The sequence below is a fragment of the Colletotrichum truncatum genome (assembly GCF_014235925.2).
Source record: "Colletotrichum truncatum strain CMES1059 chromosome Unknown Contig_0005, whole genome shotgun sequence".
NCBI lineage: Eukaryota > Fungi > Ascomycota > Sordariomycetes > Glomerellales > Glomerellaceae > Colletotrichum > Colletotrichum truncatum.
In genome coordinates, this window is record NW_027222402.1 from 1,749,421 (window position 1) to 1,762,400 (window position 12,980).

Below are 12,980 nucleotides of genomic sequence, written 5' to 3' on the forward strand. Positions count from 1 at the left end.
GGCAATGGCTATCTTTAATGCTGGCAAGCCGGCAGAGATAGAACAGGCACTTTGCCACACGGCAACGCAGCCGGGGAAGTAATTGGCACGGTGTCACGCATACCTTATCAGTTGGTTCCGAATGGCTACCCACTTACGCAGTATGGAATATCAGTTCCGAAGGTACTGTTATACAGACTATTCGTTGATTAGCCAACCGTTGGACGTAAGGGAAGACACAAGACCGAGGGTGGGGGATTTTGGTATCCCCCACTCCCGAGTGAAACCATCAATATTGGGATGTGACAAACCAAAAGGAGATTCTAGTTACGAAATATTTATTCCTTTGAACCCCGCACGACTATAAGCGGTAGCTCGATCTTTTACACTGACTGCCGAGGGAGGTCTTACGTTACACAATGACGACAACCCAAGGCTAGGAATCATTATCAGCGTAGTAATGATAAGGTGATGAAATCCATAATAATATATCGAGACGCTCTCATTACGAGTATGCCCGAATTAGCATAATCCTACCTGAATTCCATCTTAGCGCGAAATCTTGAAGACATGGCGCTGACGCAAGCGACGGACGTAACTGCCCAGCATCAAACATCATACAACAGTCAAATTGAGGCTATACGGAGGGATGAATATCCCATGTTACGTGGTGAGAAAATCAAAGCAACAATTCTAATTCTTTTGTACCTATCTCACTAATATCTGGTCTAGACCAAGTGTATTTAGACCATGCAGGGACTACTCTCCCCGCGAAATCTCTCATGGTTGATTTCGCCAAGGAGATGTCATCTATACTCATTGGCAACCCGCATTCCTCTGCCAACTCCTCCCATTCTGCAGCATCTCTGGTGGAAGATACTCGCATTCGGGTACTACAATTCTTCAATGCAGATCCCGAAAAATTCGACGTCGTCTTTGTTGCTAATGCAACAGCGGGAATCAAGCTAGTTGCAGACGCATTTCGGGCCTTACCCGACGGTTTCGACTACATCTATAGCCAATCAAGTCACACCAGCTTGGTCGGTGTAAGAGAGGAGGCCCACAGAAGTACTTGTCTGGACGATGCCGCCATCATTGAGTGGCTCAACGGACATGCACTCGACTATCGACGTGAGGACGACATTCGGAGACCAGCTTTGTTCGCCTACCCTGCACAATCAAATTTAGACGGCCGACGATTTCCGATATCCCGATGCCACTCTATAAACACAGCCCCTGGTGTTGCTGGCAATGGTCAAATCTTTACCCTACTAGATGCAGCTGCGTATGTATCTACGGCTCCTTTAGATCTTTCAGTTCTGGAATTTGCCCCAGACTTTATTGTTCTGAGCTTCTACAAGATATTTGGTTTCCCAGACCTAGGTGCACTTATAGTACGACGCAAAAGTTCACCGACTCTTCTTCACCGTAGATACTTTGGTGGCGGTACAGTAGATGCAGTCACTTGCGAGACAGAAAATTGGCATGCTCGAAAAACCCATAGCCTACACGAAGCCCTTGAAGATGGAACCCTTCCAGTTCACAGCATCGTGGCTCTGGGAATTGCTATAGAGACTCATGACCGGCTTTTTGGCACCATGTTGGATGTATCAAGACATACCTCTTATTTAGCCAAAGGATTACGGCATCGATTAAGAGCCATACGACACAGGAATGGAAAGCCTGTATGCGTCTTATATCACGAAGAAGCGAGGTATACCCATGAAATGGGCTCGGGACCAGTTGTAGCATTCAACCTACAAGCCCACGACGGAACATGGGTTAGCCTTAACGAATTCCAGAAACTGGCCAGCCTACAACGGTTTCATATCCGGACGGGAGGACTGTGCAATCCTGGAGGTATATCAGCAACCTTGAATCTTACATCCGCAGATGTCAAGGGCAACTATGCCAATGGTTTTCGGTGCGGCGATGAAAACGATCTCATAGACGGCAAACCAACAGGGCTTATCAGGGTAAGCCTCGGAGCAATGAGCACTGAGTCAGACGTCGATAAGTTCGTTACTTTCATACAAGATTTCTACTCGACTAAACACATTTTACCTACGAGTTTGGTCGATATACAGCGCGGACAAGGCGACTTTGATTATTTCATCGAGGATATCATTGTGTATCCAATCAAGAGTTGTAGCGGGTTCCATGTTCCGAAGCATATCCCTTGGCAAGTACGAGCTGAAGGCCTGATGTGGGATAGGGAGTGGTGCCTCGTACACTGTGCCACTGGCCGGGCGTTGAGTCAAAAACGATATCCTCTAATGGCTCTACTCCATCCAACGATTAACCTCGAAACCATGACCTTGAAAGTCTCCTTCGTAGGTTCATTGCCAGCTGGAGCATCGACGTCTATATCTGTTCCACTTTCAGTGAGCTTTACAAGTGGGACTCACAACTCACTGGGCGAGTCGGTATTGTCGCGGGTGTGCGGTGACGACGTTGCCATCCAGAGGTACACTTCAGACTACGTTAACAATTTCTTCTCCGATGCTCTTGGTGTTCCTTGCGTCTTGGCACGCCACTCTCCAAGCAGCCAAAAGGAAAGTTCTCGATGGGCAAAGACTTCCCAAACATCAATTCAGCGCTGCTGGACGAAGAAACGGAGCATAGTAAGCAGTTTTCCGGGGTATGCACGCGAAGGCATGCAGTGTCAAGAGACAGCTGAAAGCTATAAGCTTCTTCTCTCAAACGAAAGCCCAATCCTCGCAGTTACATCCTCTAGCGTTCGAGCTTTAAACCAAGTCATTGAAGCCGGTGGCGAGAAGCCAGTTGCTGTTGATGTGTTCCGCGCCAACATTGTCATCGGTTCTCAGAAAGAAACACCTGGATATGTGGAAGAAAGTTGGTCTTTTCTTCGACTTGGTGGGCTACGTTTCAAAGTGCTTGGGCTTTGTCAAAGATGCCACATGGTCTGCATCAACCAAAAGACTGGCGAAAAGAGAGCAGAGCCTTACGTAACCCTTTCCAAGACGAGGCGATTGCATGGCAAAGTTTGGTTTGGTATACATCTTGCGGTAACTGGTGATAGGGCTACTCCCTCAACAAGGCCAGAGATCCAGGTTTTGCGAGTGGGCCAAAAGGTTATTAGAGAGAAGACACAACATTTCTCGGAGCCTGTAGCTTCGTTGGATCATCAAATGGTGTAGTCTAAGGTTGTTGACAGAGGAAATACTGAGCTCAAATGCTAAGAAAGAATTAAGCAAAACATAGGTTTTGTTGCCGGAATTCAATAGAAATTCAATGAGTTTATGAAGTGAAGTGACTGCTCCCACCTCAGCGAAGATGTACTAGTCCGAATGTAATATCACAGTGAATGAGAAGAACACCTTCGCCAGCGATAAAGAAATTACGTACAAGGCCACGCTTAAAGTGGTTGAACAATGTGTATAAAAAGTTTACCGCCTATTCTTATTCTCACCTCCACCAGGGTCGGCACGTTTGACGAAGCTCTCAAAGACTTCCAGGTGAATGGAAGACAGATCCGGAACTCACAACTGCTAGACAGTTGGCTCTACTAGGAGCAGAGTCCTGTTCTGCGATCAGCAATCAAAGAAAGATGCCCACTCCCGCGACGAAAATGGGGTAGGGTGGGGGGCAAAAGTGGGAGTAAACAGCTGCCAAAACTGTCAACATCCATTCCCACATGGCAATAGAGCCTAATCAAAAACCAATCACCTACCGATGATTGGACACATAACGCGGGGAAGTTAAAAGGTAGGGATGCATTATGTTCGGTTATCTCTGAACCCAATGTCTTTCCTGTACATGTCGCATGTTGTCTTACCCCCATTTTCCCCTCTTACATCTGGTTGGTAGCGAAGCTAAGAGATAGCAGAAATGTGCTATAGACGCTATGGCAATCAAAAAGCGTAGAACAGATACAGAGCCCGTCCAACGAAGTTGCTACCATTTGGAAATAACCCTAGCCATTTTGAGATTACTCACACTCGCTCCTCACTCTTCAAAGAGAGTCGTGCAGGCCTTCAAGAGTTTCTTGAAGCAATACTTTCGTCATCATTACCATCTACCAAATATCAGCGTGAAACCCGTGGGCAAGCACATATTCTGCTAAGATAATAGAATTAATTATATTTGGAAAAGGCAACCTTCTCTTATCCATGTTGAAACTAAGCGAAATGTGACTGAGAATCGAGTAACATGCGGTACTACTATGTGAGCTATGGTGTGTTTGTGGTGTTGAGAGGTGCAATGATTTATTCGTTTTTACATTGGTCCGCATCTTATCGTGCCTGGCAAGGTACTAATATCAAAAAGAAGAACATGATGTCTGCCTTGGCTTCCTTATATTTCCCCGAAGAGTGGGATAGAAAAGTGCCCACTCCTATGGTTGCTAATTGATTTCGAAAGTGGACGTTTAGGACCCCCACTTTCGAGCGGCCATGATATGGAATTGACTCGAACTAATCGATGTCCATAGCACAGACATGAACCATGTGATGTAGTCAAGCACAACGACCAAGTATCAAGCTAATGTTATCACTCTTGTACAAGGGAAAACTCGATTGCCTCCCTTTGATTTATGATAATAACCTCCTTAATCCAATCTTCATTCCTTTGTTTAACGGGTAGGCAGGTCGATCTCAGCTACTGAGAAGCTATCATTAACTTGGTAGCGAATGATGGCAAAGACATTTACAGATTGATCAACACCTTTACTTTTTGCATTATGCTGACTACTCATCAGTTACATTTTAGAGATACTTATGCTTTAAGTGGGCTGTCCTTCGACTCCTCAGAAGCCCCGTCCTCTTTATAGACGTCATACTTGTAACTAGATCCCGTGTGATCACTTCTTAATCCCTTCTGCCCCTTGCCGTAAACCTTCTCTCTCGCTGTCAATTGCACATCTTCCGCTGGAGCCTCTGGGTAGAGGCCACGGCGTCTCAGCTCAGGGATGAGAAGATCAACGACGTCCTCAAAAGTACCAGGCGTTGTTACATATCCAATGTTGAAACCGTCCAAGTCTCCTTCCCGGATCCAATACTCCATTTCATCCGCCACCGTTTGCGGGCTTCCGACCGAAACGGGGCCGAGGCCACCGATCGCCGCCCTCTCGGCAATGACTCGGGGTGTCCACTGCGGTACATGCTCGCTCGTCGTTGTGAATGCGTCAAGGATACTGCGCACTTTATGGGCTTCGAGGGAGTCGGCTGCTGTGACCTCTTGGTCGACGGGAATCTTAGATAGGTCGATGCCGGTCCATCCACTGACGAGGACAAGGCCACCGACAACAGATGCGTATTTCTTGAGTTCTTCATGCTTTGCCTTGGCCTCCTCGTCAGTCCTTCCAACAATGGGTGTGAAAGTCGCAAAGAATTTGACTGATTGGGGGTCTCGGCCGAGCGAGGCGGCTCGATCTCTAATATCCTTCACTTTAGGTCTTAGAAGCTTTGGTGAGTGAGAAGAAACAAAGATGCCCTCAGCATGTGTTGCGGCAAAAGCAGACCCAGCAGCTGATGTTCCAGCCTGAAAGAGGAAAGGGGTTCGTTGAGGGGAAGGGTCGACGATGTGGCGTGTATCAAGGTCGAAGAACTTTCCGTGGTGATGGATCGTCCGGATCTTGTCTGGGTCAGCGTAGCTATCGTTTTCCGGATCAGGGGAAATGGCGTCGTCCGCCCATGAGCCTTCCCAGAGCCTGAAAATTATGTTAGCAAGAGCTCTTATGGAAAAGCAACAGGTCTCATTGATGCCGCATCATTGTCAAGCTTACTTGTAAAGAACTCTCAGGTACTCATCTGCCTGCGCATATCTCTCATCGTGAGGAATTGGGCTGTCCAATCCAATGGCCTTGAACGCAGCCTTCTTCCACGACGTCACTATGTTCCAACCAATTCGCCCTCTCGTGAAATGATCCAACGTTGAAAATCGTTTGGCTAGCAAAAACGGGGGCTCGAAGGACGTAGATGCTGTGATGGCGAATGAAAGGTTCTTCGTCACTGCAGCCATGGCACTGATGGGCTAGATTACTGTCAGCAGATGTGTGCGTATCTTGAAGAGACCTCAGCTTACGATTGTAGGATCTGTCATTGGCCATTGTGCTGCGCGTCGAATGCAGTTGTCCAGACTGCCCTCGTATGTGTCATATCCACCATAGGTGTCTGCGAGGAAAAGGGCGTTGATGCCACCCCTCTCCAACAGCTTCGCAAGATCGATCCAGTAGTTCAGGTCGCGCTTCGTTGCAGACTTGTCTTCAGGGTTCTGTATCGCATTTTATGAGCGCAAGTTTTCGTTAATCGGTCATCGAATACCACCAACCTTCCATTGACCAGGCGACAGATGTCCAACGGTAGACATGTCAAAGGCGTTCAAGAGAATTTGCTTCTTTACCCCTTCCTTGACACCATTTTCGCCATTGGTAGAGGGATGGATCGGTACAGATGTCATTTTTGCTGTATTTTTCTTTCAAAATGATGAAAAGCCCCGTTTATCGTTTGGTACTTTTCCCACTCCCATGGTGTGGACTTTGCGTTCATTTTATCATTCGAGGTCAATCCTGAAGCCTCACTTGGCGCAGTACGCGATGTGAAGAAGTGGGATAGAATAGCATGTCGTCATCGCCGTTATCGCCCGCCTCGTGGGACTGGCGCGGGATAATATCTGCAAGATGACCCCAAACCGCACGCCCCAGATGCAGGGCGAGATGCTCGCGTAATTGCGGGTGCGTATGGTGCCATCATCCATCAAACGAATTAGAAGACGCTGCGTTTCTAGCAAAGGAGTCGTCGGCTATACGATTTTAAGGCAACGGCTAAACTCCTTGAAATATCTGGGGAGCGGCATTGGCCCGACACTCGCAGTGTAGACTAGACGGGGTGTAGAAAGACGTCTTTTATTGGCGAATCGCGACTTGCTTGCAGAGTTTCATGCGAGCTGACGCTATACCGAATGTTACAATACATGAAGCAATGAACTTCAGGGCAGATTGAATCATAGCTTTTCGAAATATTTAGACGCTTAAGCTAGTAGGCGGGTCAATTGGGCTGTGCTGAATGCTCTGACTGAAAGCCATCTGTGCTAGATGGTTAGGATCACGCCAAAGTCATCTCATTTTGACAAAGAATAACCTCAATTCTCCACGTTTTCAGCTGCTTAATGAAATGTGGTCGGATAATGAGTGAGTAAGAGACCATATGGACGACAGCCTCCAGGCTGAGAAGTTGAAAACAGGAATAGCACATCAAGGAACACGGAAACGTATGAGCTCGATCAATTCAAGAGTGTGTGCGTCATCAGGGATATCATTCAAAACCTGTTGTCTTCCATCGTCGCATGCAATCCTTCAAGTGGTCGGTTATCGCCGGAGCATTTGTCTGTCGCTTATGATGACCTACTCTCCCGGACTACGGTACCAAGAAAAGCAGAACGAACTTCCTAAACTGAACTTTTCTGATGCTGCAACCCCCACACTCGCTTAAGCACATTGAGTCTCTCCAAGGACTTTGACCTAATCTTTTTGGATATCCCTGCTGACTGCAACTGGTGGCCTCTTGCCTTCTTCAACGTGGTGACCGTCATCACTTTCTGCGAACCCTGTGGTGTTTTCAACTTGAGGGCTAGACACAGACGTACGGTTAGCAAACTATTGGTTATCTGCAGAAACGCCGAATATCGACTTACTCTCGCTTTTTGACATAAACCCGCAAAATATGTGTTGAAATAATAAGCAGAACGGATGATCCAAGTGTAAATGCAAAACCTTTGGCATATCGAGGCGCTTCAACAGTGGGGAACACTAGCAACGGGGTCCATGCCGTGGACGATTGCGAAATGGCGTTGATCAAAACGAGGGTAAACGATCTTTCAGCTGGTGATGATCGCAATTGCGTGTTCACCCAGCCGTGAAAGACGCTTGACATCGCATAGGATGAGTAGATGGTTGAGAAAGCGAACCACTTTGCTGGCTCCGGGACGTTCCAAACGGTCAATATGATAAGACCGAGGATGTTCCACGTGTGCGACATTGTAATGGCCCAGGCCGGGCCCATGACGAGATCAGAAGCGAAGCAGACGAAAAGGGTGTAGAAAATACCCAGAGCCGGTGCGATTGTTCCCAATTCGTTGACCCTTGCCTGAGAATACCGGCCCAGACTCTTGATCCATAGAAGAAAACTTCCAGAACTGGTGTGTATACCCGCATTCCAAAAGAAGACGTCGACAAGGATGATGCCCCAGAACTGTGGTGAGAGTACGACCTTCTTCAGAGCGCCAAACTTGAACTTGCCGTGGGAAGTATGCCCAGCCCGTTTAAGTCTCTCGACACTAAGTTCAATGTCATCTCTTGTCAAGACGAGGCGGTTTGGCTGCTCTGGTGTTCCGGGAATCACAAAGTAGCCCAAAACGCCAACTGGAACGGTGATCAATGCACATATGATGTACATCCATCGCCAGCCTGCAAGGCCATTGACACCTTCGAGGCGAGCTGATGCACCAGCCTGAATCAGGCCGGCTGTCAGGGTGCCCAAGGAAAGACCCACGTAGAAGATGCCTCCACGTCGCGAGATCTCGTCTCCACGATACCATGAGCTAAGCGGTTAGCTTGCAATGTTCAAAGCCTTTTATGGTTTCTACTCACCCAAATAAGTAGTGCATGGCAGGAAAGAAGGCCGCCTGAGTGATGTAAGCTTCCATCGCCATGCAGTTGCTCCAAAATATTATGACTTACCTCAAACCAACCGACAAGAAATCGATATGCTGCAAGTTCGGCAAATCCAGTAACACGGAACTGAAGAAGCGTGAAGATGCCCCATGCGATATCGAGGAAAGGAATCAACCAGTGCATGGGGATGTAGGTGAGCAGGAACATGATTGGAATCTGCCCTGTGACAGCACCGATAATGTAGAACGTCTGAAGTTGAACAAGCTCATTTCCTTTGAATCCAAGGTCTTCTTTGAGGCCCGCGACGTACGCATTGTCTAATACAGTCAGGATTACTGAAGAGGTCTACACAAAATCGGCAACGTGAAGCTTACTCAAGTTTGATTGATCTATGTATCTGCCTTCTGTCAATAGGGTTCACTGCTGCTAGGTATCAGAATACTCACTTTACCCAGTAGCTCAATACGGCGTAAGGCACGATCAATAGATCCAACTTGCCAATGAGCTTGCGCTCTTCCGGCGTGTCGGTATCGGCAAACCATTGGATGTGCCACCACCTACGGCGGGCTTGAACAACCATGGCGAGTATTAAAAACTGGTATTATTCGGCAGTATACAACAAAAAAATGCCCGAAAGGTTCTCCCCGCGTGTGCTGTAACGGCATTCCCAATTGTAACAGGACGTGGAGTCGTAGGATTCTTCACGCCTTTAGTATCATCTCATCATCCTGGCTCATGTGCAAAATTCTCTCTATCCCTTGTCATTGGGCGCAAACGCCTTCTTGTCGACTATACTGCATGTGAGATCAAACGTCGAGTCATCGCCCACGCAAAAACGAACTTGGCGTGGGAGTCGGACGGCCTGAGCCAGGTCCAAAAACCCAGAGACTAACAAGCGAGGAGGCTACTATGCAGCCGCCGCAGAGAAGACCGACTTGGGGGCGGCAATAATCCGCAGAAGACGTGAGCGTTTCAAGGCAAAGCGCCTTGGCCATGGCAATTGCACCATTCCAGGGCTCATTGATGTGACGCTCAGAACAAATCTGATGGGCCGAACGGTTAAAGTACGGTGTCCTGCTATTTCGACTATACCCACATGCCCCGGTCCCCGATCCCCACAAGCCGCTTGTAGCAACCCCCATGAATCACACCCAAGCTCGCATCTCGTGCAAATGGAGGGCGTTTATCTTTCTCCAGTTGCCTCCAAAATGCGGATCCGACATGCCGGGAGGGAACCGGGTCCCCGAGGTTTTGTTTGGAGCTCCGATCTGAGGAGGGGGGAAGCTATTCTCCAAGAAAGTGGGGATATGGCGTGCTCCCCTACTCTCGCGCACCTCATTTACGGCACGGCAACCATTGACGACACCAGCCGCAAGGTGCGAGAATATTGTCCGCGCCGCCGGCAGCGGGGTTTGGGATCCATTGGATGAAGCTTCGTGATGGAGTGGATAGCTCTCGTCTTGAATAAGCTGCTTAACGAGATAACAATTCCCCTCCTGTGATAGGACAGCGAAGGTTAACCAGGTTCAACCATCTTTGAGAGCTCGAGAAGTCCCCTCAATGTAAGTGTAACGCGTTTGGGCACGTCTCTGACGTGATTCCGATGTCCGGCAGAGCGAGGGGTCGAAGGTGCCCTTGAACAAAAGTCAGCAAGCTTCGTGCTGTGTAGTTTAACGATTCATTGCATCCATTCTAGAATTGTAGATTGAAGAACGGTTTTTTCAAGCGACATTTTGAAATTTCCCACCATGGGTGACTATCACACAGAGACTACAGAGTTACCGGCAGCGGTTAACGGTCTGGACAAGACAAGTAGCCAGAATGGCGTCGCGACTGAGACACCCTCCACCAACGGCGTAGACAAACAAGCTCTCATTGACAGGACAGTCGACACACTTCTCACTCCCCCAAAATCCGTATACTCCGACATATCTCTGAAGCTCCCAGAGAGATATATTGACGACGGACGTCCACTGCGTGTCGCCGTTGTTGGTGCTGGTCTGTCCGGTGTGCTTGCTGGAATTCTACTACCGACTAAGGTGCCGGGTATCAAGCTCACAATATTCGAGAAGAATGCTGATGTGGTATGTCGGCGTGCCTCAGTTTTGCAAAATCGCAATAGCTAACGGTCAGGTGTAGGGAGGCACGTGGTTCGAAAATATCTATCCTGGCGTCCGCTGCGACGTACCCGCCCACGTATACCAAGCAACCTTTGACCCTAATACGCAATGGTCTGAGCAGTTCGCCCAGGGCGCTGAGATTCGCGATTACTGGCAAGGCCTGGCGCGCAAGTACGACGTTTACAAGCACCTACAGCTCTCCCAGCGAGTTGAGGGCCTCAACTGGGTTGATTCGCGGGCGGTCTGGCAAATTACGGTCCGCGACCTCAAGACGGATGCGATCCGCATCGAGGAGGCCGAGTTTGTGTTGACAGCCATTGGCCGCTTCAATGCCTGGAAGCTACCGACATATCCCGGGATCCATGATTTCAAGGGCGTCCTCAGACACGCTTCGAACTGGGACCCCAACTTCGATCCCAAAGATAAGAAGGTTGCCGTTATTGGAAACGGAGCGAGCGGTATCCAGCTCACGTCGAACCTGCACAAGGTGGTATCTAGGTTAGATCACTACGCCCGCAACAAGACCTGGGTAACAGCATCTTTCGCGGGTGACGATACGTCTATAGAGCCGATCCTCATTCCAGAAGACTTGCGCGAGAAGTTCCGTAAGGACCCGGAGGCGTACCTTGCGTACCGTAAGGAGATGGAAAGCAAGTATTTCCGCCACTTCTCCGGGTGGCTTAAGGGCTCCGCCGAGAATGAGGAATCAAGAGAAAAGTTCCGCAAGTTCATGAACGACCGCTTGGCGAAGAAGCCAGAACTAATTGATGCGCTCATCCCGGATTTCAGCCCACACTGTCGCAGACTGACTCCTGGACCGGGGTACTTCGAGGCCATTACTTCCGAGAAGACGGAATACATCCAAACTCGCATCCGGCGAATTACAGAGACGGGAATTGAGACAGAAGATGGGAAGCATCGTGAGGTTGACGCCATCTTCTGCGCTACCGGCGCCAACGTCGATATGGTGCCGCCGTTCCCTATTACCGCCCGCGGCGAGGACTTGACGAAGCTCTGGCGCGCGGATGGTAAGTACGGTTTCCCGTACACATACCTCGGTTCCGCCACCCCTGGTTTCCCGAACCTGCTGTTCGTTCACGGGCCCAACGGTTCCGGACGCTCTGGAACGGTTCCGCACAACGTCGAAAACCAGGTCACATACTTTGCGCGGATTCTGCGTAAAGCTAGTCGCGAGGGTATCAAGACACTACAACCGTCCAAGAGGGCGGCAGACTGGTTTACGGAGTACTCTGACGCGTTTTTCGCAACTACGGTGCTCTCGGAGAACTGCAGTTCATGGTACAACAGTGGTAAGCCGGGCTCGCGCGTTCACGGCCTCTGGCCCGGTTCGGCGACTCTCGCAACAATTGTGCAGCGAGAGCCGCGATGGGAGGACTTTGAGTATGAGTATCTGGATGACGCTGAGAATCCGTTCCTGTGGTACTTTGGCAAGGGCTGTACGAGAAAGGAACTGGATCCGGAATCGGATGTGACGCCTTATTTGAAGCCTTATGTGGTTGATCCCAAGGATGCACATGAGAGTTGGCACACTGTTCCGTAGATATCAAGTCTAGAACCTCATATAATACACGGTTTAACGTTACAAGGCTTAGCATGTCATATCACTGACAGTCTGGTAATTCACTCCCCAGCAGTGCCCATATCGTAAATTATGATCCGAGCTTATGCCAAGCAATCACCAAGTGAAGCAGCTCCATCTCATGCCAACATTCAGATAAAACAATGTAACAGCAACCATCTCCAAGCCACGGAATCAAGGATTCTCCCACGTGCGCGAGAAACACATGGCAAGGGTGAATCGGGCAGAATAGTACCGCAGGTTTGGTTTGCGCCGGTCGCTCACTCACGCTTGAGGTGGTACTCCGGCATCTGTGCGCCGGCGGCGGAATGACGTGCTGTTCCCGGCAGATTTCGCAACCTACCCCCCCAAACGCCGTGCAACCCTCGTCGCCGGAGATTTCCACAGTAGTCCCTTGACAAGTTACTTTTCCAACGCTGAGCTACCGGGGTGACGCAAAGAACGCTAATACTAGAACTAAGAGAGTCGCCGAAGACAAGAAAAAGTTTGTCTGGGCCCCCTGTCAATCGACCTGCGTTCTCGGCATGTGTTGGTGAACCCTGGAATCGGGCTCGCACAGGATGACATCTATCCTTGCCTCGTTGCAGTGTTTTAACACGACCCATAAGACGAAGGATTTCCGTTCCCGTTGACCCATCTCGTGTGTGTT

The 12,980-nt window shown here is 49.2% G+C and overlaps 4 protein-coding genes across 4 annotated transcripts; 2 read left to right on the forward strand and 2 right to left on the reverse strand.

Moving 5' to 3' along the window:
* Nucleotides 1-549: 549 nt before the first annotated feature.
* On the forward strand, nt 550-3,140 carry CTRU02_208537 (molybdenum cofactor sulfurase; the record flags this gene model as incomplete). The annotated part of the gene is made up of 2 exons (XM_036728533.1): nt 550-649; nt 712-3,140. The coding sequence occupies 2 exons, from the start codon at nt 550-552 to the stop codon at nt 3,138-3,140; spliced, it is 2,529 nt and encodes an 842-aa protein (XP_036579817.1).
* Nucleotides 3,141-4,716: 1,576 nt separating this feature from the next.
* Nucleotides 4,717-6,399, reverse strand: CTRU02_208538 (xenobiotic compound family; the record flags this gene model as incomplete). The annotated part of the gene is made up of 4 exons (XM_036728534.1): nt 4,717-5,650; nt 5,726-5,973; nt 6,025-6,224; nt 6,267-6,399. The coding sequence occupies 4 exons, from the start codon at nt 6,397-6,399 to the stop codon at nt 4,717-4,719; spliced, it is 1,515 nt and encodes a 504-aa protein (XP_036579818.1).
* Nucleotides 6,400-7,459: 1,060 nt separating this feature from the next.
* Nucleotides 7,460-9,191, reverse strand: CTRU02_208539 (major facilitator superfamily transporter; the record flags this gene model as incomplete). Its single annotated transcript, XM_036728535.1, has 6 exons — nt 7,460-7,568; nt 7,633-8,538; nt 8,588-8,622; nt 8,678-8,928; nt 8,986-9,008; nt 9,058-9,191. 6 exons carry the CDS (start codon nt 9,189-9,191, stop codon nt 7,460-7,462), a joined length of 1,458 nt encoding a protein of 485 aa, XP_036579819.1.
* Nucleotides 9,192-10,359: 1,168 nt separating this feature from the next.
* Nucleotides 10,360-12,292, forward strand: CTRU02_208540 (4-hydroxyacetophenone monooxygenase; the record flags this gene model as incomplete). Its single annotated transcript, XM_036728536.1, has 2 exons — nt 10,360-10,713; nt 10,751-12,292. The coding sequence occupies 2 exons, from the start codon at nt 10,360-10,362 to the stop codon at nt 12,290-12,292; spliced, it is 1,896 nt and encodes a 631-aa protein (XP_036579820.1).
* Between the last annotated feature and the right edge of the window lie 688 nt (nt 12,293-12,980).